The sequence below is a fragment of the Pteropus medius genome, unplaced genomic scaffold (assembly GCF_902729225.1).
Source record: "Pteropus medius unplaced genomic scaffold, Ma_sr-lr_union100, whole genome shotgun sequence".
In the NCBI taxonomy this organism is placed as follows: Eukaryota; Metazoa; Chordata; class Mammalia; order Chiroptera; family Pteropodidae; genus Pteropus; species Pteropus medius.
In genome coordinates, this window is record NW_024354503.1 from 12,446,604 (window position 1) to 12,460,191 (window position 13,588).

The 13,588-nt window shown below is 38.2% G+C and overlaps 1 protein-coding gene across 5 annotated transcripts in view; it reads left to right on the top strand.

Moving 5' to 3' along the window:
• PLA2G7 (phospholipase A2 group VII) overlaps positions 1-13,509 on the top strand; it is a 36,621-nt gene extending 23,112 nt beyond the window's left edge. For 3 of the 5 annotated variants that reach the window (XM_039854378.1, XM_039854379.1, XM_039854380.1), the window contains exons 8-12: positions 72-185; positions 8,714-8,805; positions 9,711-9,881; positions 12,151-12,299; positions 12,660-13,509. In XM_039854378.1, coding sequence (XP_039710312.1) covers positions 72-185; positions 8,714-8,805; positions 9,711-9,881; positions 12,151-12,299; positions 12,660-12,802 — 669 coding nt within the window. In that variant the 3' untranslated portion in view covers positions 12,803-13,509. The remainder of the gene's footprint in view (positions 1-71; positions 186-8,713; positions 8,806-9,710; positions 9,882-12,150; positions 12,300-12,659) is intronic. The other 2 variants (XM_039854377.1, XM_039854376.1) reach the window with 1 other exon arrangement.
• The last annotated feature ends 79 nt before the right edge of the window (positions 13,510-13,588 follow it).

Consider the following 13,588-nt stretch of genomic DNA (forward strand, 5'->3'; position numbering starts at 1 on the left):
TCTACGCAAACTTTAAAATAAATGTTACAACTTTTTACTCTGTCATTTCCTTCTTCTAATAATCATATTAGGTACAGCAAAGAGCAAAAGAGTGTTCCCAAGCTCTCAATTATATTCTCTGCACTGATTGCGAAAAGCCAGTGAAGAATGTATTAGATATAGAGTTTGATCTAAAACAACTGAAGGTAAGCCAAAAAAGCCTTTTCCCTTGTCCCTTAGTTCTTTATTGTTCTTTATTTTTCTGCTTTTCTGCTATAATACAGAAAAACACGACAAAAGGCTGCAAAAAATTACAAGTAAAGTATTATAGCAATGAGGAGTGCATTAGGTTGAACTAGATATGAAATTGCCAACAGTCAGTCTACAAAAATGACAATTTCATATGGTTCAAGTTAATACCGCCAGTGCAAGGACTGAATTTCTTGGATAGCTTCTGCATGTTGTTGAGCCCATTGATCCTGGAAAGTTGGTCAAAAGTTTTAGACAAAACGTTGGGAAGGGTGGAAAAATATCAGACCAAGTGGACTCTGAAATGGTGTGGAGGGTGGAGTACAGGGAACAGAGAGAACTAGAAGTACTTTGAGCAGAAGATGATGGTCTGTTCTCCAGACACAGTTCTTCAACCAGCCACTCTCTCTCATGTCTCCATGACTTTGTACATGTTGTCCCCATGGCCTGACACACCATCTACCCTAAGTCCTGCTTAATCCAACTCAAGTCAGTCATCACCTCCACCAAGAGAAGCTTTCTTGGACCCTACTGCCCAGCCCTGGTCTGAGTTAGCTATCTATTCTGTCTCCTTCTTGGCACCACTCTATTGTATTTGCATCATGCATTTGTATCTCTTTGTTCCCTAAAAGACTATGAGCTCACTGAAAGTGAATTACAATGCCTGGCACAGAGCAGCTGTCCAATAAACAGTCATGGAATGAACAAACTAATATATATGGAAAGAGGAGAGGGAGAAGTCAGCATTGGTGTTGACATTTTAAGTGTGGGTGACTAGTAAGACCATTCAGTTCACTTCTGAACTTTTACAAATGCTTAACATATGTGTGTGTGTGTGTGTGTGTGTGTATTTATATATACATATTTATGTGTGTTTATTATATTTATATAATATATATAAATATATATATTTATATATGTGTGTATATATGTGTGTATTTATTTAAATAAATTTATTTATTTAAATTAGTTTCAAGTATTCAATACATTGGTTAGACATCTATATTGTTCATAAAATGATTCCCCTAATTGCTCCCTTCCTCCCCTGGCCCTCCACTTAGCCATCATATTAATGCTAACTGCATTTCCTGTGCTGTGCTCCCCATCTTCGTGCCCAGCTATCAACTACTAATTTGTACTTCTTTAATCCTTCACCCTATTCTCCCAGTTGCCCAACTCCCCTCCCCTCTGTCACCAAATTGTCCACTATTTTTATGTCTGTTTTTGATTAGTTTGTTCTTTTTGTTCTTTAGATTCCACATATAAGTGAAATCATATGGTATTTATCTTTCTCTGTCTGACTTACTTCACTCAGCATAATAACCCCTAGGTCCATCCATGTCATTGCAAATAATAGGATTTCATTTTTTTTTAATGGCTGAGTAATATTCCATTGTATATATGAACCATAATTTCTTTATCTAATCATCTGTTGATGGGCATTTAGGTTGCTTCCATATCTTGGCTATTGTAAATTGTGCTGCCATGAATATTGGAGTGCATAGATCTTTACAAGTTATCATTTTGGTTTTCTTTGGATAAATACCGAGAAGTGCAATTGCTGGGTCAAAAGGTATATCCATTTTTAATTTTTTGAGAAACCTCCCGACTTTTCCATAGCGGCTGTACCAATTTGCAGTCCCACCAACAATGTATGAGGGTTCCATTTTCTCCTCATCCTCTCCAACACTTGCTGTTCTTTGATTTACTGATGATAGCCATTCTAACAGGTGTGAGGTGATTATCTCATTGTGGTTTTAATTTGCATTTCTCTTATGATTAGCAACCTTGAGCATCTTTTCATATGTCTGTTAGCCATCTGTATTTCCTCTTTAGAGAAGTATCTGTTCAGGTCTTCTACCCACTTTTTAATTGGATTGTTTGTTTTTTTTTTGCTGTTGAGTTGTATAAATTCTTTATAAATCTTGGATATTAACCCCTTATCAGATGTATCATTAGTGAATATTTCCTCCCAAACAGTTGGTTATCTTTTTGTTTTGTTGATGGTTTCCTTTGCTGTACAAAAACTTTTTAGTTTGATGTAGTCCCATTTGTTTATTTTTTTCTTTTGTTTCTCTTGCCTGAGGAGATATATCTGAAAAGAAATTCCTGTTAGTAATATCTGAGAATTTACTGCTTATGTTTTCTTCTAAAAGTTTTATGGTTTTGGATCTTACATTTAAGTCTTTAATCCATTTTGAGTCTATTCTTGTATATGATGTAAGAAGATGGTCCAGCTTCTTTTTTATACATGTATCTGTCCAATTTTCCCAACACCACTTATTGAAGAGACTGTCTTACCTCCTTTGTCATATATTAAGTGATCAATGTATCTGTTTTTATACCATGCTGTTTTGATTACTGTAGGCTTGTAGTATAATTTGATATCAGGTAGTGTGATACCTCCAACTTTGTTGTTCTTTCTCAAGATTGCCATGGCTATTTGGGGTTTTTTATGGCTCCATATAAATTTTAGGATTATTTGTTCTAGCTCTCTGAAAAATGCCATTGGTATTTTGATAGAGATTGCATTGAATCTATAGATTGCTTTGGATAGTATGGCCATTTTAACAATGTTGATTCTTCCTACCCCTGAACAGGGTATATGCTTACATTTATTTGTATCTTCTTCAATTTCTTTTTTCAATGACATAATTTTCTGAAAACAGGTCTTCTACCTTCTTGGTTAATTTGATTCCCAAGTATTTTATAGTTTTCGACACAATTGTAAGTGGGATTGTTTTCTTAATTTCTCTTTCTGAAAGTTTGTCATTGGTGTATAAAAATGCCACTGACTTCTGAATATTTATTTTGTAACCTGCTACTTTACTGAATTCATTGATCAGTTCTAACATTTTTTTGGTAGAATCTTTAGGGTTCTCTCTGTATAGTATCATGTCATCGGCAAATAACGAGAGTTTTACTTCTTCCTTTCCCATTCAGATGCCTTTTATTTCTCTTTCTTATTGCTGTGGCTAAGACTTCCAATACAATGTTGAAGGGGAGTGGTGAAAGAGGCCATCCTTGTCTTGTTCTTGATCTTAAGGAAAATGCTTTTAGCCTTTCTTCATTGAGTATGATGTTAGCCGTAGGTTTGTCATATATGGCCTTTATTATGTTGAGGTATGTTTCCTCTATTCCCACTTTGCTGAGAGTTTTTATCATAAATGGATGCTGGATTTTGTCAAATGCTTTTTCTGCATCTATGGGTACGATCATATGATTTTTTATCTTTTGATTCGTTAATGTGGTGTATCACATTAATTGATATTGTGGATATAGAACCAACCTTGCATCCCAGGAATAAACCCAACTTGATCATGATATGTGATATTTTTAATGTATTGCTGAATTCGGTTTGCTGATATTTTATTGAGAATTTTTGCATCAGTGTTCATAAGAGATATCAGCCTATAGTTTTCTTTTTTTGTAATGTCTTTGCCTGGTTTTGGAATCAAGGTAATGGTGACCTCATAAAAGGAGTTAGGGAGCCTTCCCTCTTCTTGAATTTTTGGGATAGTTTGAGAAGAATAGGTGATAATTCTTCTTTGAATGTTTGGTAAAATTCGCCTATGAAGCCAACTGGTCCAGGATTTTTGTTTTTGGGGAGGTTTTTGATTACTGATTCTATTTCATTGGTGGTAATCGGTCGGTTCAGATTTTCTGTTTCTTCTCGACTCAGTCTTGAGAGATTGTATGTTTCTAGGAATGTGTCCAGTTCTTCCAGATTGTCCAGTTTGTTGGCATATAATTGCTCATAGCATTTTCTTATGATTGTATTTCTGTGGAGTCCATGGTTATTTCTCCTCTTTCATTTCTGATTTTATTTATTTGAGTCCTCTCTCTTTTTTCCTTGATGAGTCTGGCTAAGGGTCTGTCAATTTCGTTTATCCTTTCAAAGAACCAGCTCTTGGTTTCATTAATCTTTTGCATTGTTTTTCTAGACTCTTATTTCATCTGTTTCTGCTCTGATCTTTATTATTTCCTTCTTTCTATTCACTTTGGGCTTGGTTTGCTCTTCTTTTTTTAGTTCTTTTAATTGTAAGGTTAGATTGTTTATTTGAGCTTTTTCTTGTTTCTTGAGGTAGGCCTGTATTGCTATGAATTTCCCTCTTAGGTATTGCTTTCACTGTGTCCTATAAATTTTGAGTCGTTGTTTTCATTTTTATTTGTCTCTAGGTATCTTGATTTCTTCCTTGATCTTATTAATAACCCTTTCATTGTTTAGTATCATGTTATTTAGCTTCCATGTGTTTGTGTATTTTCCCATTTTTTTTTCTTGTAGTTGATATCTAGTTTCATACCATTGTGATCAGAGAAGATAGTTGATATGATTTCAATCTTCTTAAATTTATTGAGACTTGATTTGTGTCCTAACATGTGGTCTATCCTTGAAAATGTTCCATATGCACTTGAGAAGAATGTATATTTTGCTGCTTTGGGATAAAATGCTCTGAAAATATCTATTAAGTCCATCTGTCTAGTGTATCTTTTAGATCCATTGTTTCCTTGTTGATTCTTTGCCTGGAAGATCTGTCCATTGGTGTCAATGGGGTATTAAAGTCTCCTACTATGAGTGTATTACTATTGATCTCTCCTTTTATGTCAGTCAATAATTGCTTTATGTTATGTAGGTGCTTCTTTGTTGGGTGCATATATGTTTACTAGGGTTACGTCCTCTTGATTTATTGATCCCTTTATTATTATGTAATGCCCTTTTTTATCTCTTATTATAGTCTTTGTTTTAAAGTTTATTTTATCTGATATAAGTATTGCTACCCCAGCTTTTTTTTCATTTCCGTTTGCGTGAAATATCTTTTTCCGTCCCTTTACTTTCAGTCTGTGAATGTCGTTTGATCTGAAGTGGGTCTCTTGTAGACAGCATATGCATGGGTCTTGTTTTCTTATCCATTCGGCTACCCTATGTCTTTTGATTGGAACATTTAATTCGTTTACATTTAAAGTGATTACTGATAGGTACATTGTTACTGCCATTTTATTATTCATATTTGTTATTTCTATTTTCTTTTTTACCCCTTCTCTTTTTACAGAAGACCTTTTAACATTTCTTGTAATGCTGGCTCGTTGGTGATGAATTGCTTAAGCTTTTTTTCTGTCTGGGAAGCTCTTTATCCCACCTTCTATTTTGATCAAAAGCCTTGCTAGATAAGAGTATCCGTGGTTGTAGATTCTTGTTTTTCATAACTTTGAACATTTCTTGCCATTCCCTTCTGGCCTGCAAAGTTTCCATTGAAAAGTCAGCAGACATTCTTACGGGGGTACTCTTGTAAGTAACCAGCTTCCTTTCTCTTGCTGCTTTTAAGATTCTCTCTTTGTCTTTGACCTTTGGCACTTTAATTATGACGTGTCTTGGTGTAGGTCTGTTTGAATTCCTCTTGTTTGACATTCTTTGTGCTTCCTGAACTTGTATGTCTAATTCCTTTGCCAGGTTAGGGAAGTTTTCTGTCATTATTTCTTCAAATAGAATCTCAATCCCTTGCTCTCCTTCTTCCTCTTCAGGTACTCCTATGATTCGGATATTTTTACACTTCATATTGTCCCAGAGGTCTCTTAAACTATCCTATTTTTTTTTTAATTCTTTATTCTTTTTGTTGTTCTGATTGGGTGTATTCAGCTACCTTGTCTTCAATTCGCTGATTCGATCTCCTGCTTCATCCAATCTACTGTTGAATCCTTCTAGTGTATACTTCATTTCAGTTATTGTATTCCTCATTTCTGTCTGGTTCTTTTTTAAAGTGTCTATGTCCTTTTTAATGTTTATTATCTCTCTGTTGAGGTTCTCATTGCGCTCATCCATTCTCCCCATAAGTTCGTTGAGCATCCTTATAGCCGTTATTCTGAACTCTGTCTCTGGTAGGTTGCTTGCCTCCATTTCATTTAGCTTATTTTCCGGAGTTTTCTCTTGTTGTTTCGTTTGTGGCATGTTTCTTTGTTTTATCATTTTATTAGCCTCTCTGTGTTCTTTTCTATGTGTCAGGAATATTTGTTTTGTCTCTCAGCCTTGGCCAGATGGCCTAATGTGGAAGGAGTCCGGTGTGCCCCAGTGGCACACTCTCCCTGACCCCTTGTGCCGGGAGCTCTAGAAGCGACCTTTGTGTAGGTTGTGTGTGATCTTCTGTTGTTACCAAGCCTTTATTGTTGTTAGTAGATCAGTGGGTAAGATTAATGTTCAGGCTGACTAATTGTGTGAATTGGCTGCACCCTCAGGATAAGAGTTGTTGTGGGGGGCTGACCCCACTGAGTGGGACTTGCCCTAGCAGGCTTGTGTACTTGTTGCAACTATCCTTTGTGTGTATCACTACTACAACTAGTCAGGAGCTGCTCCGTTGTGGTCTGGTGCCAACCTCCAGTTGCGTTAGTTTCGTGTCCCCTTGGGAGAGGCTCCCCCATAGGCCAAAGTCAGCCGCTGCTTTTGATTGCTCAGGGCTATTCACTGATGATTGTTGTCTATGCTGGATCTATAAGTAAATGGAAGAGATACCGCTGTAGGCAGCACTCAGTTACCCCCCATCCCTGATCTGTAGCAGTTTAGCAGAGGGACCAGTGCTCCTCAAGTCATGATACTGCCTATCAGATGCCTGTAAGTCTCTGAAACTGAATGAGCCTCTGGGTGATACACATGTTGGGTGGTGCAGGGACACTGGGAGTCTCCTGGGTCTAGTGAGTAAATTTCCCCCTGCCACTGCAGTGTCATTTTACATGCCCTCATTGTCTCTGTGGCTCGCTGTACTAGTTTCCACTTGTAGCAAGGTCAACTGTTGCCTACTCTGGGCCTATATGCACTACACCAGAGCAGAGGCAGCTGCCTATCAATGTGCAGCGGGTACTTTGTGTACCAAATGAGGCAAGAGCTCAGGGAGTCAAGGACCGTCAGGCCAATACAGACCCCCGTAATCCCCTTAAGAGATATCGCAGCTAGTTCAGGCAGCAGTGGTCTGTCCACAACTGTTTTCTTCGAAATGTGCTCACTGCGCTAGCCAAGGTCTGTTGCTTGCATTGACTGCTCAACCCCAGAGCCAAGCAGGGCACAAGAAGCTGCTTGTCAATGGGCCGCAGGCACTTTGTGGCTTGGGTGAAGTGGGATCTCAGGGAGACAAGGTCTGTTCGGCCAATACAGCCTCAGTTTTGCTGCAACTTCTATGCCTGGGCGTTCCCGCTGTAGACAAAGATCATAGTGAGGCCAGCTGCTGTCAAGGGTGGTCCCTCAGACCCCTGTGCTCCCTGGACACAATGTTGCAACTCTTGCAGGCAGCAAAGGTCTGCCTGCCCTTGATTTCTGTGCAGCAAAGGTCTGCCTGCCCTTGATTTCTGGCCCACACTGTGCCAGCCAAAGTTTGTTGCCTGTGTGGATTAGGAGATCAGGGAAGGGGAAGAGCAGGTCTCTTGCAGTTCACTGTCAATGGGCCCTCTGGGGCAATCGTGGGTAGGGTGGGGCGAGGTCTCAGAGAGACAATGGCAGTCAGGTAAATTCAGCCTCAGTCTTGCTGCAAATTTGGTAACTGTTGCGAGTTCCTACAGAAGACCCAGCTCACAGCAAGACAGCTGTTGTCTGGGACTAGCTCATTGGTCTCTGATTTCAGCCCAAGTTCGTGTTGGCAGCAGCGATCTGCCTGACCCTATCTCTGAAATGTGGCTCACAGCAGCTGGCCGCTGTTGCTGGGATTAGGAACGCTGCTCTCAGACCAGAGGTTCCTAATGGCCCTGTGGGAGGGGTCTACACAGTCAAGCTGGTGAGGTCTGTAGATTGCCCCGCAGAGGAGCCGGACTAAGGCACAACGGTGGCCGACTTTCCAGCCCTTGTTCAGACGCCAGGCAATGGAGACCTTTTTAGAATGAATCCCGGGCAAGCCTCTGACTCACCACTGATGTCTCGGGTGAGCATCCACAGGTCAAAAAGCCTTTACGTGGGTCCTTCAAAGGGACGTCTAGGGGTTCAGTCGCCCTCCGTCTCACCCAGATGGCCAGAATCCCCTCCAGTTTCTACAGTTAGAATTATTGGAATCTCCTCTTCCCTGGGCTGGGACCCTGGGCTGGGGAGCCCGCAGATGAGACCAGGACCCCCATCTCCCTCAGGAGAGCCTCTACAGCCTCTCTCTCCCTCCCGGTGATCCTCCACCACCCATGGGTGCAGGTCCAGCCCAATTCTCAACTTCGCCCCTCCTACCGGCTTCAATGTGGCTCCTTTATATTATCAGATGTAGGTGTTATGATCGGCTGGACTCCATGTTGGCTATTTTATAGTTTGGTTGTAATTTCATTGTGGTCCTGGGAGGAGACGAACCCTGCTTTTACCTAGTCTGCCATCTTCCCTCTATACCTCCATGTGTGTGTATTTTTAATAAGAAATCAAGGTACACAATTATGTCCAATAATTGAATAATAATTGTATGATTCTCAAAATCATTTTGTGTATTCTAACAAACTGTGAGATAGTTATGAATTCATATTATACTTTTTCACATAGGACTCTATCGATAGGAATAAAATAGCAATAATTGGACATTCTTTTGGTGGAGCCACAAGTATTCAGGCTCTTCATGATGACCAGAGATTCAGGTAAGAAAATGAGGTAAAGTGAAAGAACAGTAAGTTATTGGAAGAAGGGGAGTGATAACCTGTGTGAGATAGAAGTTTATCCAATTCTTAGGAAGGAAAGGATCCTTTGAGGCTTACAAGTCTATTCTTTTGCCTCCATAAAGTATACTATGTGAATTAACCTAGGCATAAACCATCTACTTTTACTGAGACTAAAAATGCTCCCCACCCCTATTGATTTTCCCTCACCATTCTTATTTTTTTGAGGCTTTAACACTTTTATTTGGATATTTATCTTTATAGCCACATTTGATCTGTGACATAATGATTGTGATAATAATATTGCCATTTTATAGTCTAGACTTCCCCAATAAGCAGAGTATTTTTAAATTATTTTTGTTTCATCTTTAATTTAGAGTGAGGTCTGAAATTACATAGTTATTTGGGTGGGAGACAGGACTCCAGTATTCTAGCTTGTAGAAATATTTTCTTTTTTGAGCCACTTCATCCCAGACTGATGAGATCACGTAGAACCACCCACATAGAAAGGGGCAGGATCATTTGCGAAATTTCATCTCATACTTCTTAAAATCTGTTTCAGTGTAAGGGAATTCTCTTCTTTCATCCATTTAGCAAATAAAATAGAGTGCCCCAAAGGTCAAGAAACATAGGATAAACTTATTTAAAAAAAAAGTTAGTTATATTTCAAAAACATATACCCCATATGTTTTTTTCTTGGATGCTCACTTTTCCAGGTGAAGCACCCACCTGTAAATATAAAGCAATAGGTCCAATTGTTACTCTAAAAAAGGTATAATAATTAGACTGCGGAGTGTCAGAAGGTCTGGAAACACAGGGACAATGGTCCTATATGTTGCCCAGTATGTAACCAGCCTTCTTTTATTGTCGTCAACAAATATCTCCAGATGCGGGATTGCCTTGGATGCATGGATGTTTCCACTGCATGAAGAAGTACTTTCCCATTTTTCTCAGCCCCTCTTTTTTATCAACTCTGAACTGTTCCAATATCCTGATAATATCATAAAAATGAAAAAATGCTACGTACCTGGTAAAGAAAGAAAAATGATTACAATCAAGTAAGTAAAAGTAACTGACTTATTTCATCATCTGAAACAGAAACTTGAAACTTGGATAAACATCAGCAGACAATATTGGGTAGCCATCAAAGAATCATCGAATTTGTTGTTTAGAACTTTCAATAAGGGAGACTATTAGAAAATCTCAGGCTCTAAGTGCATTTAGGCTTACTCTTTTTAAAATGCACATGTTTTGAGTAGCTCATATACTAACAATTACAACTTGCACCTGGATACATGCTACTTTTATGTAAACACAAGAGCAGGCTTACACAGGAGGAGGGGCAGGGTAGGAGTCCAGGGTAGAAGGAAGTATTCCACCATCAGGCTAGACTACGAACTCTTTAGAAAAGAAGTCAGATCATCTGTTGAGACCTGCAAGGTGTGATCACCTATTTGGAAAGAATATGAATTTATAAACTCCCAAAACTATAATGGGGGTCCCCTTGAGCATCAGCAATGTGCTTATATCATGGACATGAAAAAGGAATCCCAATAAGGTTTTGAGGTCAGAATGAGATATTACAAAGCAAAGACGGAGCACATCCCTCTCCTTCTTGAAACCTTGTTTACTTAGGAGAAAAAAAGAGACAATAGGAAAGAAATACACACGGTATAGACAACAAACACTATGGGATCAGAGAATGGAGGGGTCTTTTCCAACTGAGGTAGTTAGAAAAGACTGCTTGGAGGAGGTCAGAGTAGAATTGGGTCTTGAAGGATCTAGAGTGAGAGAGTTTAGATAAATGGCAAGGGTAGGTCTAGATAAAGACTTTAATTTAGCTTATTTGTATATGCAAGTCTTATTCTATAAGAGAAATAGTACAGAAATAGAACCCTACTTCCTTACTAGGCTCTCACTCTTTCTCTTTCCTCTCTGCTAGAAACCTTGAAAGAATAGCTTATATTTAATATTTCATGCCCTTATTTCTATTTACTCTTGACTTCTGTGATCTAGCTTCCTGAACCCCCACCAGTGTGCTGAAGCTGAACCTACTGAGGATCTAAAAGGCCCAGAAGCCCATTTGCAGTGTCTCTGCATTCATTCAATATTGTTGACTACCCTTACTTCTCCTCCCTTAGATACCACAACCCTAGTCTTTCCTGCTTCTCCTTTCATTAGGCTGCTCCCTCCCTTTCTCCCGAACCCTCCCTCCTTCTCAGGCAGTCCCCTTACTGTTGGTAGCATTCCGGCTTTTGCTCTCAACTCTCTCATGACCCTGGGTCTACCTGTATGCATCTGACTCTCAAGTTTTGATGGGCATATGGGGAAGAGTGAGCGGGACTCACATGGCTCTGTTTTGAGTATAGATAACTAAAACGATGATGATTTGCCAATAAGCAGCAGGAAAGTGAAAAGGAAGAGGTGCACCGAGTGGGGTTGAAGAGATGTGTTTTAACCTTGGAGTTTCTTAACATCAGCCTGGGAAATCCAGGTAGAGATGTCTGGCCACAAACATCTCTTGGATGTTTCGAAAAGTATAGACTTTGTATATCAGAGATGAAACCTTTGAAGTAGATGAGGCCTCAAAGTGAGAAAAGAATTGGTCTGAGAATAGAACCTTGAGAAAGGCCTACATTTAGGTGAAGATCCAGTAAAAAACAAAGTATAGAGAAAGAGGGGAAAGTGCAACGTCAAGGAAACAAAGGAAAAAAAATGCGAGGAAATGAAGTGTCGAATATTTCAGAGGTAATAGAAAATGAGTACTAAAAAAGACCATCCTATTTGATGGTAGACTATTGGTGAATTTAAAGTGCACTATAGTGGTATTTGTAAGGTGCTTACAGTTTAAACAAATCAAGGGAAAGTGGTGGTGTCTTTTTTTTTTTTAAATATACTTAATCTAAGGCTTAAATCCAAAGTGTTTTTGATTAGCATCAAATAGATATCAAGTTAAGAGGTGAGGGTAACGGAGCAAGCAGGTTTCTGGCTCTGAGTTCGGGGCCCCTTCAACATATAACACATTTCATCTACTCAAATTGGAAATATTCTAGTCCCTTAAAACGCTGGAATCATTTCTTCTAAAGACAAGATGCCAAGCAACATAGGAATCTTTAAATTTTTTTATCTAGAAGGGAAGACTATATATATTCTAGGATCTCTAAGTGAACAGTCAGTCTATGACCCTCAAGTTCATATCTAAGGAGATCAAATCGGTAAGTTTTGTTTCCTTGGTTGTTGGTGCAGGCCAGGATCTTTCCTGCACCCTAACTACAAAAATAATTTTATCAAACAATGTGATTTATAAATGTCTCGTTTGTCTTTCAGGGGTGCAGTCCATCAGAATTTTGTTGACTTCTCTTTGGTAACTGGCAAAATACTTGGATACATATTAACATTAAAAGGAAATATAGATTCAAAAGTAGCTATTGATCTTAACAACAAAGCTTCACTAGCATTCTTACAGAAGCATTTAGGTAAGAAACTAATATTCTTTGATAACATAAACCAGATGATCCTCAGGACAAAACTATCTTAACACAGCATTAGTCAAATTTTAACAGTCTCCAGTGGTTTACAATTTAATGTAGCAGTAAATCAGTTTGAAACCAATATCAGAAATTTGTGCTCTGTTGCATACTACATATCACATGGTAAGTCTGCTTATTAAAGCTATCAGTTGCTGAAGCAGCCAGGCAGCAGCTCAGCACAGAGTAGCTCGTCTCCATGATCATTAAGCAGATTAGATCATTTGCAATGCTATGATGCCACCTAGTGGCATTCAACTGTTTAATGCTCTCGAAAGTTTAATGTTTATTAACATTTATATTTTACAGAACTTCAGAAAGGTTTCGATCAGTGGGATTATTTGGTGGAAGGGGAAGATGACAATCTTATTCCAGGGACCAACATTGACACAACCAACCAACGTGTCACTCTACAGAACTCTACAGAAATAGAGAAAAAGAATTTAGATTAAAAGTGCTTTTTAAAGTCTTTTTTAAGTCTTATTTTAAAACCTCTGAATGTGAATGTATATGATTTTAATGTATTTTCTAAATGAATTCGTATTTTAAAATGTAGGCTATACCATAATAGTGAGTGAAGTTTCTCTATGCTCTGTTTTCCTTTAAATATAATGAGATTGCTGTCTATAAAAATCATACCAGCTGAAATTTTACTTTTACTAAAATGATCCATTTTTAGTGCCCAAGTTCACAACTGTTTTTACATTACTTTAATGAACAAGGATATTAAAACAGGCACAATGCCAATGAAAACATGCTGCAATGATATAACACTCCCTAAAAATACAATAAAAACAGATTTTCTTGTCTTTTTTTCTTTTTCTATTATGAACAGTAGAATTGAGTTTTAGCAACATGGTATTCTAGGTGGAATTTGGCAGCACTGCCCTTTGACTTTCGGTCATGTTAAGAAAAATTAGATCAAGCAGATAATAAAGCCACTGCTTTACCTCAGAATTAGTAATACTATACAATTTGAATGTAATGACTAAATGAGGAGTGAACAAGGGTAAAAATACTGAAAATATAGAATTAGTAATACTATACAATTAGTAATACTATACTATAGAATTAGTAATACTATACAATTTGAATGTAATGACTAAATGAGGAGTGAACAAGGGCAAAGGCATAGATTAAAACAAATGGAAGAAAGTTGGTCATTTGTTCGCATTTACTTTAATGGCTTATCTCTGGTGGATTCTACTTGCTAAAGAAAAGTACATAAGACAGCTCTA